We start from the raw sequence: 17,754 nt of genomic DNA on the forward strand, positions 1-17,754 counted from the left end.
TTTCCTCATTACCTCCACATTTTCTCCTTGTCGTTTCCTTTCAGCAAATTAAAAATAATATGCATTGGTGGTATGTTAGTATGTACATATGCATATATAATACAAATACACACACATATATATATGTATATATATATATATATATATATATATATAATATTTGATATATACTCTTCCTCTTCCCTAAGTTTCATGGATCTGTAGTTTGATGTATGTTACTAATTTTGGAAAATTTATAGCTATTACTGCTTCATAATTTTTCCCCCTATTCTCTTTCTTTCTTCTCTTTCTAGCATTCTGTTTGGCATATGTTAGACTGTATAAAATTATCCCATAGGCCTTGGATGCTGTGTTCTGTGTTTCAACTTGGGTAAATTTTATTGACCTATTTATAAATTCACTGGTTCTTTCATTGATGTAGGTACTGATATGTGTGTTGAAGATATTCTTCATCTATATTACTATGCGGGGTGGAGGGTTGTTTCTTGAAATTCCATCTGATTTTTTTTTCTGAGATCCCATCTCTGAAATTTCCTACTGATCTTGTAAGTTTTCACCTTTTGCATTAGAGTTTTTAACATGATAATCACAGTTATTTTTATGTCTTTGTTAGATAACTCTAACATGCCCATAATATCTGAGTCTGGTTCAGTTTAGAGTTTTGTTTCTTAGCAGTATGTTTATTTCTTGATGTTTTGTTTGCCCTATAATTTTGTGTTGGAAGTCATGCATCTTGTTTTGGACAGTGGAAACAAAGGTAAATAGATTTTATGTCTATAAAAAGGTATGCCTTCCCTTCTGCTAGGTATTTAGTGTGGGAGTTTGAGTTAATCTAGTGAGGATTTTAGTTGGATTTGCACTTCATGCTCTGGTTATGCTCATTGCACAACATGCTTTATATTTCTTTACCAATGTCTTTCATTTAGGGTAGGGGCAGGTTTTCCTCAGCCTTTTTCTCTCTGTCTGCCCCACCTTTAGGTCTTCCAGTCATACTATGCCACAAAGGTCTGTGCCTGTGCTCTTGTAGTATTCCACTGTTACTTGTTACTTGATGCTTGTTAGCTTAGTGGTGGGGAGCGGACAGGACATTCTCTATTGTTCTCATTCAGCTTCAGTCTTAGGTAGGCCCTGTGCCCTTGGGTCTTAGAGATGTGACCTTAGAGCTCTAACCTTTTCACCATTTTAGTTCTGTGTTCAGGACATATTCCTGCCCCTCCCCTCAGGGAAGAGGGATTTTTTTTTTTAGTTCCCTTCATTGTGGGTTTGTGCCAATGTGTAAAGGTGACAATGTTTGTTGCCTCCCCACTCCTGCAGGATGATGCTATTTTTTTTTCAAGAGGGGAGATGAGGGAGAAGGTCATCGCTGGCTTTTTCCCCCTCACAGTAGCTGCTGTTCTCTTCGTCTTAAGTCTGGACCACAAGGCATGCTTTTTCAGGACTCTCACCCATTTTTTGGTGTGCCCAGTAGAGTCTGTGGAGGAAGGCCTGCAACAAGGTGTGAGCTCCTCCTATATATGTCACTCCCCAGACTTTCACATTGTCTTGTAAGCCCACATTCAACATCCCCCAATTTGTTAACTCTTCATAAAGAATTTTTACTGTTATGTGGCCGTGTTTGCCACAGGTAAGCAACTGCCATCTTTCCTTCAGACAGCTCTCTCTCCTAAGATTTTAGACTACTTGGTTGTCCTGTGATCTCATTTCTCTGAAGGGTCCAGGAAAATATTGACCTTGCATTTTGGCTGTTTGTTGTATTATAAGGATTGGGGAAGTGTTCCTTGTGGCTTTCTGTATGCTAGGCAGACACCAGGAGTCTTTTGACTGTTATTTAATCTTTGTATTGATTTCTCAGAATTCCTTGCATATTCCAGGTACATATTTTTGGTGAGATATTTGTATTGAGAATGTTTGCTCCCAGTTTGTGGCTTGTGTTTGTATTTTCTTAATTTTTTCTCTTGACGTGCAGAAATTTTAAAATTTGATAAATTCCAATTTTTAATTTTTTTATGTTTAGAATTCACAGTGTCTTGTCTAGATATTTTTATCTATTGTAAGTTTCTGAAGATATTCTTCAATATTTTCTTTTAGAAGTGCTACTATACTTTTTGCTTATATGCATAAGCTTATCCATCTTAAATTTTTTTTTTTTAGTGTTTATTTTTGAGAGAGAGAGAGAGACAGAGCGTGAGTGGGTGAGGGGCAGAGAGAGAGGGAGACACAGAATCTGAAGCAGGCTCCAGGCTCTGAGCTGTCAGCACAGAGCCTGATGTGGGGCTCAAACTCATGAACCATGAGATCATGACCTGAACCAAAGTCAGACACTTAATGGACTGAGACACCCAGGTCCCCCTTATTCATCTTAAATTAATTTTTGTTTGTGGTACAGGAAAAGATTGAGATTTGTTTTTCACATTTATCCAGTTGTTCTAGTACTATTTACTGAAAAGACTTTCCTTTGCTCATTAAATAGCTTTGATAATTTTTACCAAAATTAATTGACCACATATATATACTTAACTCTTTTTTTCAGTTCCATTGAACTATTCTTTTTGTCCTTACACCAATACTGTACTGGTTTCATTTCTGTAAGATTTCATTGTAGATTTATTATAAGTTTTGAAATCAAAAGAGTGAGACCTCCTACTTTGTTCTTTTCAGAATTGTTTTTGTATACCAGGTATTTTGTATTTCTTTACACATTTTATTTAAAAACATTTTTTAATGTTTATTTATATTTGAGAGAGAAAGAGATACAGTGCATGTTTGGGGGAAGGGCAGAGAGAGATGTAGACAGAATCTGAAGCAGGCTCCAGGTTTTGAGCTGTCAGCACAGAACCGAGTGTAGGGCTTGAACCCACAAACCATGAGATGACCTGAGCCGAAGTCCGACACTTAACCAACTGAGCCACCCAGGCACCCCTATTTCTTTACACATTTTAAAATAGACTTTTCAATTTCTATAAACAAAGACTACTAGAATTAGCCTACATATCAATTAATAGACTTTAGTCTACATATTAAATAATTGACATGTTAACAATATTGAATCTTTCGATTAATGAACATAGTATGTCTTTCCACTTATTTGGATTTTATTTAATTTCTCGTAACAGTATTTGGTAGTTTATACTGTAGACGATTGTGTATTTTATGCTTTTTAAATTAAATTAAATTAAATTAAATTTTATTTTATTTTATTTTATTCCATTTTCCATTTTCCAAATATTTTCTGCTAGTATTTTAAAAAGACAATTGATTGTTTTATTTTGACCTCTTACCCTGTGACCTTTCCAAATTCACTTAATAATTTTAGTAGTATAAGTGAAATCGTAAGATTTTCTGTGTAAAAAAATCAGGTCATATATAAATGGCAACAGTTTAACTTTTTCCTTTTCAATATTTATGGACTTTTGATTTTGCCTAAGTTGAAGAATTGGCTAAATACAATTGCAATTGGCTTTAATAGATACAGTTTGTATACAATAAAATTCATCAGTTTGGGGAGCACCTGGGTGGCTCAGTCGGCTAAGTGTCAGACTCAATTTCAGCTTAGGTCATGATCTCATGGTTCCTGGGATCAAGCCCCTCTGTCCTGACAGCACAGAGTCTGCTTGGGACTCTCTCTGTCTGCCCCTCTCTTGCAAAAGTATGCACAGGAGCACATGCATGTACATTCTTTCTCTCTCTATAAATAAATGTTTTTAAAAATTCATCAATTTTTAAAGTGTAATTAAAAGACTTTGACAAATGCATAAAATCATATAATCACCATCAAAATCATGACTTAAAATTTTCTATCACTCCCAAATCCCCTCAAACCCATTTTTAGCCCATTCTCTACCCTATCTTGGCCTCTGAGAACCACTGATCTGTATTCTATCACTTAATTTTGCCTTTTTCTTAATATTATGTAGAAGGATTTATATGTAGTATTTTTATCATATTTTACCAATACATATTTTATTTTGTTAAACAAAATTTTAAGTTTATTTATTTATTTTGAGAGACAGAGGGAATGAGCAGGGGAGGGGCAGAAGGAGAGGAAGAGAGAGAATCCCAAGCATGCACTGTCACTGCAGAGCCTGATGTGGGGCTTGAACTCATAAACCATGAGATCATGACCTGAGCTGAAACCAAGAGTTGGACACTTAACTGAGCCACCCAGACGCCCCTTACTAATACATATTTTATAACTCACAGAATTCAATATTACAATTTTTGCTTTAAACCACTAGCTGTCTTTTAAATAAAAGAATAAGAACTAGAGCTTTTTTTATTTACACATATTTCTTCTATCTTCATTCCTTTCTGTATATCTGAGTTTTCATCTGGTGTATTTCCCTTCAGCCTAAAAATATTCCTTTAGTATGAATTTTGAATCTACAATTTTTTTTCTTTAATAGTTAAATGTTTTCAAAGTTAAATAACTTTGGAGATATTATTCTATTGTTTTTGGCCTACATTATTTTTGATGAGGAGTCATCTGGTAATCTGTCATTTGTATTATTACTTCCCTATAATCTGTAATATACTTCTCTCCTTCTCTGTCTTCCTCCTCCCACCTCCCCGGCCCCCCTGCAGGAGAGGATGCTTTCAAAAAAAAATTTTTTTTCAATCTATTGTTTTTAAGCATTTGACTTAGATGGGTCTAGATGTGGTTTTATTTCTACTTATTTTGTTTAGGTTTCTGAAATTCTTGAAAATATAAGCTGATGTTAACCTAAATTTGGGGAAACTTCAGCCATTTTTTCAAATAAGTTTTCTGCCCCAGTCCTTTCTCTTTATCTCCTGGAACCCCAGTGATATGTAAGGTATCTTGATATTGTCCTATAATTCACTGAGACTTGTCCCCCTACCCTTTTTCCTTTTAATTTTTTGTTTTCTTTCTTTGTTGTTATTGTTCTCTACACTAAATAATTTCTTTTTTTTTTTTTTCAACGTTTATTTTTTTTATTTTTGGGACACAGAGAGACAGAGCATGAACGGGGGAGGGGCAGAGAGAGAGGGAGACACAGAATCGGAAACAGGTTCCAGGCTCTGAGCCATCAGCCCAGAGCCCGACGCGGGGCTCGAACTCACGGACCGCGAGATCGTGACCTGGCTGAAGTCGGACGCTTAACCGACTGTGCCACCCAGGCGCCCCTAGTTTCTATAGCTCTGCTTTTATTGGTTTGTTATTGCTGAAAAACAAATTACTCCAAAATTTAGTGACTTAAAACAGCAATATCATATATCTCCCACAATTTCTATGAATTCAGAATTCTGAGTTATTTGAAATTCTGAATAGTTTTGTGGTTCAGCTCTGGTCTCTTATGAGATTTTAGTCAGATGTTGGCTGGGGTTGTAGTCATTTGAAGGTTTGATTGGGGCTGGGGAATTTATTTTCATGATGGCTGACTGATGTGGTTGATAAGTTGGTTCCTCTCCACATCACCATCTCCATGCAGCTTTTGAGAATCCTTATGCCATGGATGTTGGCTTCCCTCAGAATGAGCAATCTAGGAGATCAAGGCAGAATCTGTAATGCTTTTATGACTGTAGAAGTCACACATCTTCACTTCTGCCGTATTCTATTTGTCACAAAGGTCAACCCAATTCATTGTGGTAGGTGAACTCAGAAAGGCATGATTATCAGGAGATGATTAGTGGGGACTATCTTAGAAATTAGATGCCATATTCTGTCTTCAGGTTCACCCATTCTTTCCTCTCCAATCTTAACTCTTCTGTAGGTTCTTTAAGTGATTTTTTTTTTTTCAAATTTCAGATAGTTTGCCCATTCAGTTCTTCAATTTCCAGTGTTTTCTTTTAGATAGTTTCCATTTCTCTGATAGTATTACCCAGATGTACACTTGTGAATATCTTTTTAAAAATTATTTGAACATATTTATAATAGCTATTTTAAATCCTTTGACTATGAATATCAGTCTATCAGTCATCTTAGTGTTGGTTTCTGTTGATTGATTTTTTCTTTTGACTGTGGTTCAAATTTTTCTACCACTTCACATATCTAGTATTTTTGTTTTAATTGTATACTGGATTGTCAGTGATTCCTTGCAGAGATTCTGGATTCTGTTATCTTTCCTAAAGTTTTTTTTTCTCTTTCTTGTAATACACAATTAAACTTGGTGAAACGCATACGCCGAACCATGTCTCTCCTGTGGTGAGGAACAGCTAAAATTTTTTCGCAACTTTCAACTTTCCAGTTATTGCTTTGTGCTTTCTGCTAAGTTCCTTGGAATTTCCCACACATATGCGTAGTTCAGAGATTAGCTTAGTATTTGAGCTCAGTTTATATGTAGATTTTTGGTTTCCTTCACTGTGCTCCCTTCTTTCTGGAATTTCTTCTCAATTTCTAGCCTTTCTGCCAGCCCTGAATTCTGTATTCTGCCACATTAAGCTACTGAGAGTTGTGTTGCCTGTAGAGTCCTCAGGGAAAAGCTAAATAAATGTGTACCTAATTCAGAAAAGTTCCTTTCTTTTGTGGGTTGCATTATTTTCAATTTTCTGATTTTGGTAGGTCTTTTGCACATTTAAATAACTCTTTTTATATTTAATCCAGAGATTATAATTGTTATATATAGAGGGTTAGTCATACCAGCTACTCTGCCATACCAGAATGGAACCTTAGCCATGTGTGTATGAGTGAGACGAAAAATAGGTAATTGGAAGCTTTGGGTCCCTGAGCCTGTTGAATGATAGGCTTCACTGTAAGGTGTTGAGAAAAATCAGGATGTTTTGTGGGGGAGTATCTTAATTGTCAGTATCCTTACGTCCCTCTCTCCTGGGATTGTTTAGTTTTCTCAGTGAGGAATCCTTTCATTTCTTGTGTGGCTGGGAATATGATAGAACTATGCCTATTTGTCAGTATTTTGGGAGTCTGGTGGACCTTGAAATCTCACATTTTATTATGTAGAGTTTCATGAATCCCTCTGTTTGTGGGTGAGCTGTACAGTGTGAGCTGTACCTTGTGATGTAAGACATGTTTCATTGTTTATTCAACATTCCCAAAGATTAAATCTCTTCCCTTTTCCAAGGGTTTGGAAAAGAAAGTGTGTTTTTTGGCAGTGAATGGTAGAAGAAGAAATATAGGGGCCTAAGAACTTCTTATGAAAGTGTTCAACTAATGTCTTATTCTCTGCCCCAACTTTAGAAAGATCTGGTAGTCAATTCCTAAGCATTTCTGGAATTCTGTGGTAAGAATTAGATTTCTTCTTATTGGCTTCTCCCATTACAAATCTGGGTTTTGAGTATACCCAGTCTTCTAAGTCAGTTACTATTTTTCCATCTGTTCTTAGATTCTGAGATTTAGTTGATACTATTTCTCCCTTTCTTTTTATGGACATATGCCTTTGTTCTTTTTCTGGTCATCTTAGATGATATTTAAGATAAATCATATGGTTCAGTCCTTTTCCACATTTAAAAAAATAATACTTATTTTCATCTTATGTTTTTAAATAAACATAAACTGATTCGTTAAACCAGATACCCTCTATTGAAACATCAGTTGATAGTACTTTTACAAAAGTCAGTTTTGAAAAGCATAGGTATCAAATGACTAAACCGGTGTTGAATGTAAATATCAACTCTACAATGTCCTCTGTGCCATGAAATGATGTTTCTGTAGCTATTGTTCCCCAAAATAGCAAGAGTAAAAAGACTTATCATCTCCTGCAATGTAATGTGCTTGCTTTGGACTTATGTTGTAAAAGAATTGCTCACAACAGACAAGTATGTGCATGTAGTGCTGCAACTTTAGAACTTGCCTCAGAGAAGTGTGAATAAAAATGGCCTAGCAACCACTTCATGCTCTTCCTCCACCAGACAGTGCAAGCCAAGGGACACTTACTTCATGAGAACTAGAATTTACTTGTTTTGCGTATGAACTTGATTTTATAACATGAAGATTAGGGAGTTCATTCTCTGAAAAATAATGTCACATGAGCATTTTCAGTCTGAAAATGACACTGAATTTGTATGAATGTACATATACTTACTATTTTTAGTCCATTTGTAAATTGAGCATATGTTCATCTTCATAAAATTACCTGTGAGGAATAGTTTTTATATTTATTTTTTCATTTCCAATCAACTAAGGATCATATTCCTATCACTATTTGGTGATTTTTTTTGTAGTTCACTAATATAGCATGAAAGGTTTTAAGAACCAGAAATAAATCAATAAATTATAGGAGAATATGGACTGTGTTTACCGTGTTATCAGGGATGGGAACACATGAGAAGAGTTTAGTGCATGTTGGAGGAAAGTAAAAAATAATAATAATACTGAAAGTAACACCTGTGAAGGAAAGGTTAAAGAAAGGGCCTCATAGTTATTTAGTCAGAAATAGGTGTGATGTAATAACTTTATATATATAAAGATATATTACAGAATATGACTGATTGTTGTTTATCTTTGCCGAAATCTGGAAAGAAAAATTTCAAGGGTAGAAATATAAATGATATACATTTAACCAGTATTTGGAAGACTAGCCTGAAGGCTGGCAGACAGCCAGTGGAATGCCTGTGATGGGGCACATCTCTTGGGAGGAGGAAAGTGTTTTAAATGTAGCAATCTTCTCTGTCATGAATGGGAACAGGTCCTGCCTTAAGGCTTGCAGAGGGCCCTTCCAGACCTGTAATTCTCTGGATCATTTCTGTTCTAGCTTCAGGGTTGGGAGTGAACTAGAGAAGGCAAACACCTGCCCTTTCAGGAGCTCCAGCAGTGCTAAAGGAGGCAGCGCCAGTGGCAGCACCCTAGCATCTCATCCAACTGAAGACTCACTCAAAGGTGAGTCAGGTCACTGTGGACCCAGGTGCTTCCTTATCCTCCAGCTTTCCCTGGGGCCGGGCACAGGAGCCTTGGGAAATCGGCGGCCACAGGGCACCCTCCCCAGCCGCCAGTATAAGCTTTGACAGAGGGACGCACAAGGGATGGCTGGTTAGCTGGTGCTAGGTGGGAGGGACTCGCCACCTGGACGCGCTCAGGGAGGAATGAGTGGCGCCAACAACAGTCAGGTCGCTTTCTCACCCTTCTGCTAGGTGGTCCAGACCCCTGAGCTCCCAGAGAGCGCTGGGCGCCCGCCACTCCTGGAGCGAGCGTCCCACTGCGAGCGGTCCTTTCCAGGCTCCCGGCTCCCGCGGGAGGGCGCGTGGGATGATGCTCTGGTCCTCGTGCTTTCCCCAAGCTCCCGCATCCGGAGCCGCCCTTGCCGGCACCGCCGCAGCCACAGACTGGGAGGGAGAAAGGAAAAAAGGGAGGGGGCTGGAAAGGCTCGGCGGAGGGAGGAGGGGACGTGGGGAGGGAGGGAGAGAAGGGGGAGGGAATCTCTCTCCTTTGCAGTGCCTCCGCCTCTCCTCTTCGGCTGACAGCGACCGGGTTCTCCCTCCACACCCTCTCCCGGTTCCTCGCCCCCTTCTCCACCCACCCTCCTTCCCTCCCTCCCTCCCGAGCGTGCAGGAGGAAAGCCGCAGCCTGCGCGCGGCCCAGGGCGCCGGGGGAGGCGGCGGCAGCGGCGGCGGTGGGTGTGTGCGTGTGTGTGTGAAGGACGCCACCTCTTGCTCCTGCGTTCGCAGGCGGCGGCGGGCGGCGGGGCTTCTCGCTCCGGCAGCGGCGGCGACAGTGGTGGCGGCTTCCGGAGTCCCGCCGCGAAGATGCTCAAAGTCACGGTGCCCTCGTGCTCCTCCTCGTCCTGCTCTTCGGTCACTGCCAGTGTGGCCCCAGGAGCCGGGAGCCTCGTCCCGGATTACTGGATCGAAGGTTCCAACAGGGATGCGTTGAGCGATTTCTTCGAGGTGGAGTCGGAGCTGGGACGGTAAGGCGGGGGGCGCCCTGGACGTGGTGGAGCCGCGCGTCCTGCGCGCGAGCTCGGGCTTCTGGGGAAGCCCGCGGCGCGTTCCGGGGGCTGTCCCTTTCTTTCGGAGGGACAGCTCCCGAAGACGCGGGATCCAGCCTCCCTGCCCTTTGATTTCTCCCCGCCTAGTGTCTAGGAGAGAGCTAAGCACGTTCCAGTTGGAGTCGGGTCTCTCTCGGAGCGCCCAGGCCGGTGCAGCTGCAAGCAGCAGCCTCTCTCCCGCCCTCTCTCCCTCCTCCTCGCCGGCTGCCACTTGCCTTGGGTGACAGCTCCCACCACACGTGGGCCCTCCTTTCCCGATTGGTGTCTTCGCTCACGATTATAGCTTGCCAGAGGGTCTTGTTTGTCGAGTTATTTTTTTGGGGTAGGGGCGGAGGGTGCGCCTCCAAACCGTGACAGAATTATTAAATTAGATTCTTCCTCCTTCTTCTCCTCCAACTCTCCAAAGCAAGTGGCACTAGAAATTAAACTTAAATACTAGCTTCCCTGCAGAGTCTGCTCAGGAGTGAAGGGGGGAATGAATCATTTCAGAGAGTTGAAGGCAGAATAATGAACTAGTGTGGCTTTAAAGAAAAAGCAGCACATGAGGTCCAGGCAGTGGTAATTAGAAGAGTTCTGCTGCTCTTCTTTCATGCTGGAGTGATTTATTTAAATTATGTATGCAGAAAGCCATCTCTCTGGGGTTGCAGAAATGTCCCTCATCCCTCCTGTGAAGATCCAAACAGGTAGAAAGCCGTTGGCCGATGTGAAGATGCCATATGTTCTCATGTTTTTATCCACTGGAAATTGGTTTGGTTTTTTTTTTTCCCCTCTTCTCTTCTTCCTTTTTCCTTCTTGCCTTTCTGTTATCCATAGGTAAGAATTCTTCTCAACACTCATTTTAGATCCAGGCCTTTTATGATAGGGAATCTGAAAATGTAATTTCAATGTTGACAAGTTGAAGCTTCTGTATTTAATACTTCTCTGCAATTTCATTTTCTACTCTCTTTTTGTTGGAAAGAGTTTAGATAAGAGCCCCCCCCCCCCAATTTTTTTAATGCAATTGGAGACCACAGTGCAGGATTATGGATGTTGGTACTTGGTGGGAATGTGTAAGGATTACCTACCCTGCCCCCCCCTCCATTTGCCACTACTATTAATGGCTCGTGGAATACAGAAGGTGTGCAAGAAAGGCAAAACTTCAGAATGAAAATTTAATTGTCATTGTTTAAAAATGTTCTAAAATACTTGCGCATTGAACAGTATGTATATAAATAGCCTACTTTGATCAAAATTTTCATTGTTCATCTGAAGATGTGCTGTTGTGTGCATTCATTAGTAGGTTGGAAGTGAAGTGTCTCCTTTCAGTTTTGAATCTTACAATTGTGTGGTGAGCTGCAGTGGAGCAGTGTAAATTTCTGATTTAAGAGATAATCTACTTACAATTGTTTACGTGGTGTTTTAGAAACTGTCACCTCGTAGAGGAAGTGCCTCCTGGTGCTAAAGGGACTGCCCCACCACCAAATCTAACTGCTTTCTGAGTAAATTTACCCCAGAGGCCTCTAATTGATTCGGACTCATCATTAGCACATGATGTCTTTATGAATAGGGTTTGCTATCAGGAAACTCAAGAAATTTCCTTAATTTGAGGAATGGAAAAGTGGTTAGAAAAAAGAAATAAACTGCCAATTGTACCTGTCTATGGGATGGGTAGACTTCATAGGGAAAACCTAAGGAACTTGAAGTTTATTTAAAAAAAAAAAAAAAGCTTTGTGCTATAATTGCAGTAAAATTTGCAACACAAATATAAATCATTTATATATTGCTAAGATTCTCACTCTGCAAAGTTGTTTGATTACCTTGAAAATCACAGAATTAAAATATTTTGAGAGATCTAAAAATTCTTTCTCTTGCTGCTTTTCGGTAGTCATGTGTATTGGGTAAGTTCTCTGTAGCTGGCAGTATGGGCAAGGTGCATGCTTATTCCATTTGGCTGAGACTTTGAGAAATGTCACTTAATGATCAAAGTTATTTTTTTCAACCAGATAAGCCTAAACCTTAAAGCAACTAATGTTACAGATATAATTACCAAGAATCTATATAGCCAGAGAATGCAAAAAATTATAATTGTAGGTATTGACTGACAAAAGTCCTCTTTCTTCCTCCACTCATGATAAAGTTGAGACTCAGTTGGTTTTAAGCCTTTACTCTCTTAACTCCCAGTCTTGGGCCAAATCTGCCTGACGTCGGTGATTCTAAGGCCAAAATAGTTAATTCATTAGTAACACAGTTGTCATTATGATGCTAGGGGAATAATGATCTTGGTGTTGTGGGGCGCCGTTGTGGTTAGTTCCAGGGTGTAGACAGTCCCCACTAGATTAAGTTCATTTGTAAGTAGTCATTCCTCTGTTACAATTATCTGTTGCAAGCTGGTGAGTCCTGAATTAAGATTGGACATGTGACTATTAGGGAAACACACCCTGAGGATATATTTGGAAATTTTAGGGAGCTCAATAAAAGCTAGTTGAAGCCTCTGGATAGTGCTGGCAGCACTGTTTCACAGGTAGCCCAAGGCCATGTGATAGCTATTTTATTTTATTTTATTTTATTTTATTTTATTTTATTTTATTTTATTATTTTATTTTATTATTTTATTTTATTTTATTTTATTTTATTTTATTTTATTTTATTTTATTTTATTCTCTCTCTAATATATACAGATATATATGGATAAGGGTGAGGAGTAGGGGTAAGAAGGATTATTTAAGAGTATCAGGCAAACTAATTTAATTTTTCTAAAATCACAGTTGAAAATACTGCTTTGTTTATAGAGTTTGTTAAAAAGTTTACAAAAACCTTGATGACCCAACACATTCAGTTCTGCTCATAAATATAAGTTGGCCATGATCCTTTTTAGGGCTCCCTATCCTAGAGAGCAGTTGGTCCTTTGCCCAGTGATTTGAGAAATTGGCATTTTAAAAGCTTTTCTATGGGAGAAAAGAGCCTGCCTCTCTCCAGATTCTGTCCAGTGGTTTGGCACATGGAGGGACAGGATTTGGCCTGGGCTGCCCTGTGGTGGGGATTTGGCCTTGTGCATCCAAACCCATGTCCTGTTTTTAGTTATTTCCCACCTTGTGTTTCTCTCTGTAACAGGAGACTGAAAGAATGTTTGTAGCAAAACTAGATGTATCCCCATACACAAAAGTTTAGGGAAAACAAATGAAACATAATTAGTACAAAAGAAGAGTGTGTTAAATTATTTTGGGATAAATTTTTTAAAAATTTCCATTCTACTTAACTATAGTTTCTTTAGACTAGTGAATTTCAATTCCCGCCCCCTCCTCCCCCCACCAAAACTGCTGTTCAGTTTAAGGGAGTACATTTATATGGCAACCGAGTTAAAGCAGAGTTTTATAGGATCCTTTGCAATATATATTATTGCTTAGGAACCAAACAGATTTAGATAGTGAGATATAGGTATGTGTAGAATAGAAAGTATGTGTGTATAGAATGGAAACAAGTTTCATAAAACAATGTATATTCTTGTTACCAACAATGTAGTCTAATATTTCCTATTCTATGCTGTTTGATTTTATTCTATTTCATTAAAAAATATTGGCTGAATCCACATGATTTCACATCTCACTAATGGATTGTGACTCAGTGTGAAAATGCTGTTTTAGGCCATAAATCTGTGTATGCCAGTTTAAAACATGAGGAAGACTCCTTTTGAAAAATGCCCTGCAGACCAACTAGTAACACTGTGTGGTCTCCATTTGCACATCTCTATAGAGAAAAGTTCTGTCTTTGTCTGCAGGTCCTCATTGGGTTTTCCCTTCCAAATATTTTGGAAAAACTCTAATGTCTCCCCAAGATATGCTGGGTGCACTATACTTTGAAATAACTGTGGGTGGGGGGGGGTGGGGGCAGGAGGCTAGGCCAGGAGCACTGTCACTGTATAGGGGAGGAATTCAAAGGCCTAAACACTTGTGTATTCCACTTGGTAACACTTAACCCTGGCCCTGGGTAATGGCCAGCTGATACTTCCTGTAAGGAAACATGGAAAGTATGCATTTTCTAACAAAAGCATTCTAACCAGTGCTCCTGGCTGGTGAGGAACCAGATCCTCTCTTTCCCTTTCTCTCTCTTTGTTCGAGGCCCTTCCTGAGCCATTTTTAGCCAGTACTTCTCATACCCTTGGTTTTCCCCCCACAGTGTCCTTTAGGACCCCACAGCAGATCCAGAATATACTGCTGGTTACGGATCTCTTGCTACCCACACTGTGCTTAATGTCTTAAGCTCTTTTGGGGATCTGACTAGAAATTAAAAATATAACTGTTCAGTCCCTCTGTTGTTCTCTGTGCTTCCAATTCTTTTCTCATGCAGTTGACTCAGGAGCATGGTGAGAGGCGAGATTGCAAGTGGGAGAGTAGAAAGCTGGGCTGCACATGCTTGAACACTGACTATAAGCTCCCAGAAGGTAGTCTGTGGATTTGGCTGCCTCACTGTCATGTGCTCAGTGCCCAGCACAGTGCTCATTACTCAGCAGGTGCTCAACAAATGATTTTAGAGGGAGTGAGTGAATGATAATGAATTGGGCCAGGCACAGGGTACATGACCCTAGGGAAAGGGAAATCTGGTAGATTGTTTATCTTGTCCCTAAAATTTGTGCAACCATAATCTCACTGTGTGCTGGTTTTCTTTCTTCACAGTGGGAGTCCTGATAACTGTCACCTCTGTAGCTTGTAGGTGTTGAAAATAATGCTGCTTTTCTGTTGGCAGAGAGCTTTGTGGCTCTGAAATGAAAGGGATTCAGTTTCACCTTCACTATCATTTTACCACAGGCATCTCAGAATTAGGAGTTAAATCAACTTGAATGTAAAGGCATAAAATGCCTCCAAGGTATTCTAACCACTAAAGTTAATACATAGTAAATGCTAAATTTGGAAATATAGTCATTGTAAAGAGCCTCAAAATTAAACGACGACTATGATAGGGTCATTACTTTAAGAATACACTAGTTTTCCATGTTTAAATACAGTTACAGAGTAAAAATAACTCCTAATTTGAAAAAAAAAATAAGTCACAGGTGCTATTTACTGCTAAACTGTTCTAGGGAACTTTACTTAAAAAAAGAGAGACAGAAAGAGAAACAAAACACTAACCACAAAATAGCTTCAAAGAACTTTCTTGTAAACACTTTACACTCAGAATAAATGTCTGTATTATGTGTTTGCAGTAATACATTTGAGAATAAAGTGCCAAATGATAGTTATTTCAATTACTAGTTGTTTTATGTCAATGTTTTTTGTTTGTTTTGGTTTGGTTTTTTGTCTAGCTTAAAAAGTAGTTCTTTAAAAAAAAAAAAAAAGGTCTGCTTAGACTCCCTTTTGGGAAAGCTAACATAGCTAATATATCCAATAAAAAATTGAATTTTTTAAATTTCAAGGTCAGGTTTATTCTGCAAAATATATTTGAGTCCCTGAACCATATAAATCAGGCCAAAGAATAACTTTAAGTGAAATCATGAAATTAATAGCTAGCTAGAATCAAGGTTTTACTCAAATTAGTGTAGTCTTTTTTTTTTTTTTTCTCTTGGGTAAGGGTCATCTGAAAATCTCATAATTCCTGTGGCTTAATGAGGAAGTTAGATCTACATATTGAGAGTATACTGGTAGCACATAAAGGATGTGGACTCTCCAATAAAGTCCATCTTTAAATTCTGAGTGCTAATTGGGGGCAGTGGGTGTATGGATGATATAAAACTGAAAGCTTTGGGTGGGAGATTTTCCTCAGTAATCTTACCAATGGCAAAGAGCATATAAGGTAAGGAGCAGTGCTGAACACAGGGTGATTTATAACAACTGACAAAGGATAGTACATGTAGAACTTTCTCTTTTCTCTTAGAGCAGGATTTCTTGACCTTGGCACCATAGACTGTTGGGGCCAGATAATTCTTTCTGTGGGGGCTCTCCTTGCACTGTAGGATGTTTAATAGTATCCCTAGTCTCTACCTACTAGATGATAAAAGCAACCCTCCCTTGTAACCCCCAAGATATGACAAGTAAATATATCTCTAGATATATTAAGAACCACTGTTTCAGAAGCTTGAAGAACCACTTTTCTGTTAAGAACCACTGTTTCAGAAGCTTGAAGCTAGTCTCTTATGTGAGTTTCTTTAGTTATGTAGAAAGTTAACAAGGAGGCTGGTGGATTGAAATCTTTTGACTTTATTGAGTATCTGCTACAACCAAATGTTTCTCCCATTTCTATGTAATACCATTAAGATTTTTGTCGTATGTGCTTATCACCTGTGCTATAATTTGCTTAATATTTTTTGTCTAAAAATTAACCTAAATTTACTAATTGAGAGTACTTATTTTCATTAAATTGAAATTAAATTTCATTAAGTTGTATTCATGCCATAAATAGAAGCAAATTATAAAAATGAATTCCAATAACAACAAAGCAGTTTTATTAAACTGGGGCTACAACTGTTTTTTTGCAAAAGGCTCCAAGCCTTAGGATTGTTCTCTCTTTGTTAAAAAGGGAGATTATCAAAGATTAGCAGTGGTAAAACCACAGTAGCACAAATTGAGGATTTCTTTGTGATGCAATCAGAAAAATGGAAAAAACAGTTGAAAAGAGAATGAGGTTCTCATTTTTTTATTCTTTGCTATTTAATTCGATGCCTTTGTGCCACCTAAAGACCTCTCTGTTACAGCTCTCACCTTTTGCATAACTATGAACTAGGCAATGTATGTTGGTAGTGTGTGTGGCAGGGCAAGGGGGCTGGGTTATGAATGAATACGATGAGCAGAACACTATATATTAGCTTCCAGATGTGTAGTTTACAACAATAAATTTAATCTGAGATAAATAAGTAAAACTATATGAGATAGGGATCAGACAATCTCCGCAGTCTAAAGATGGAGTGATTAATTCCTACGGGGAGGGTTGCGGTGTCTTCATGCAAGGGGGTGAACCTTGAAATTCAGCCGGATTTTAACAGAGCTTTGGTGAAGGGCATACCAGGTAAAAAGTACATTCTAAGGAAAGGCAAAAACTGGCAGAAAAATGCAGGATACACATTTTATTTTGCAAACTTTATAAAACATGACTATTGTCATGAAAGATAAAGTTGGGAAGGTAAGTTGATGTCAGGCCAAAGAGAGCCTGTAAAAAAAACATGACTGTGTCTTTATCAATTGAAAACCAAAATTGCAGATAAAGAGAAAGTAAACATTATGAGAACAAAAGGTGGCCATATAAGTAGCTGTATCTTGGGTTATGTTGTGGGACTAGAACTTGCCATTAACGCGTGGTAAGAGGGAAGGAGGGATGGAGAGAAGGAGGGAGGGAAGGAAGGGAGAAAGACACCCACAACCTGGGATGAGATAAGAAAGGGGAGGTGTAGGACGGAAGTTATTGAGATCAATTACCTAGACCTAATAAAGAGCCCCATAAAGAGACAGACAGTTAATATTTTAGGCTTGGTGGACCATACAGTCTCTGTGGCAATTCAGCTCTGTGATGGCTGAGTGAAAACAGCCATAGACAACACAGAAACAGGTGCACATGGTGATGTTCCAATAAAACTCTATTTATGACCATGAAATTTGAATTTCATATAATTTTCACAGCACAAAATGTTATTCTTCTGATTTCTAAAATCCATTAAAACATGTAAAAACTATTTTTACGTTGCAGACTGTACAGAAACAAGTGACTGCCATATTAGGCTCTTGGCCTGTGATTTGCTGAACTCTGACCTAGAACAGTTAAGTTACAATCCTAGTCCTCTCAGTAACCAGAAAATTTCAGGTTAAAATGATATGAAGACTTCATTTATTCAAGAAACTACCTTGAATCTCCCTTTCACTTTGAAAATGTCAACTTGATCTTAGTTTTTCAAGTGGGCACA

The 17,754-nt window shown here is 38.8% G+C and overlaps 1 protein-coding gene and 1 long non-coding RNA gene across 2 annotated transcripts in view; both read left to right on the forward strand.

Moving 5' to 3' along the window:
- LOC125161819 (uncharacterized) overlaps positions 1 to 8,730 on the forward strand; it is a 78,159-nt gene extending 69,429 nt beyond the window's left edge. Inside the window, exon 3 of the long non-coding RNA XR_007150771.1 lies at positions 8,664 to 8,730. This is a non-coding gene — a long non-coding RNA (uncharacterized LOC125161819). The remainder of the gene's footprint in view (positions 1 to 8,663) is intronic.
- A 793-nt stretch (positions 8,731 to 9,523) lies between these two features.
- CAMK4 (calcium/calmodulin dependent protein kinase IV) overlaps positions 9,524 to 17,754 on the forward strand; it is a 219,016-nt gene continuing 210,785 nt past the window's right edge. Inside the window, exon 1 of the mRNA XM_047851916.1 lies at positions 9,524 to 9,812. Within this exon, the coding sequence (XP_047707872.1) occupies positions 9,652 to 9,812 (161 nt within the window). The 5' untranslated portion in view covers positions 9,524 to 9,651. The remainder of the gene's footprint in view (positions 9,813 to 17,754) is intronic.

Source organism: Prionailurus viverrinus, chromosome A1 (genome assembly GCF_022837055.1).
Source record: "Prionailurus viverrinus isolate Anna chromosome A1, UM_Priviv_1.0, whole genome shotgun sequence".
Classification (NCBI taxonomy): domain Eukaryota; kingdom Metazoa; phylum Chordata; class Mammalia; order Carnivora; family Felidae; genus Prionailurus; species Prionailurus viverrinus.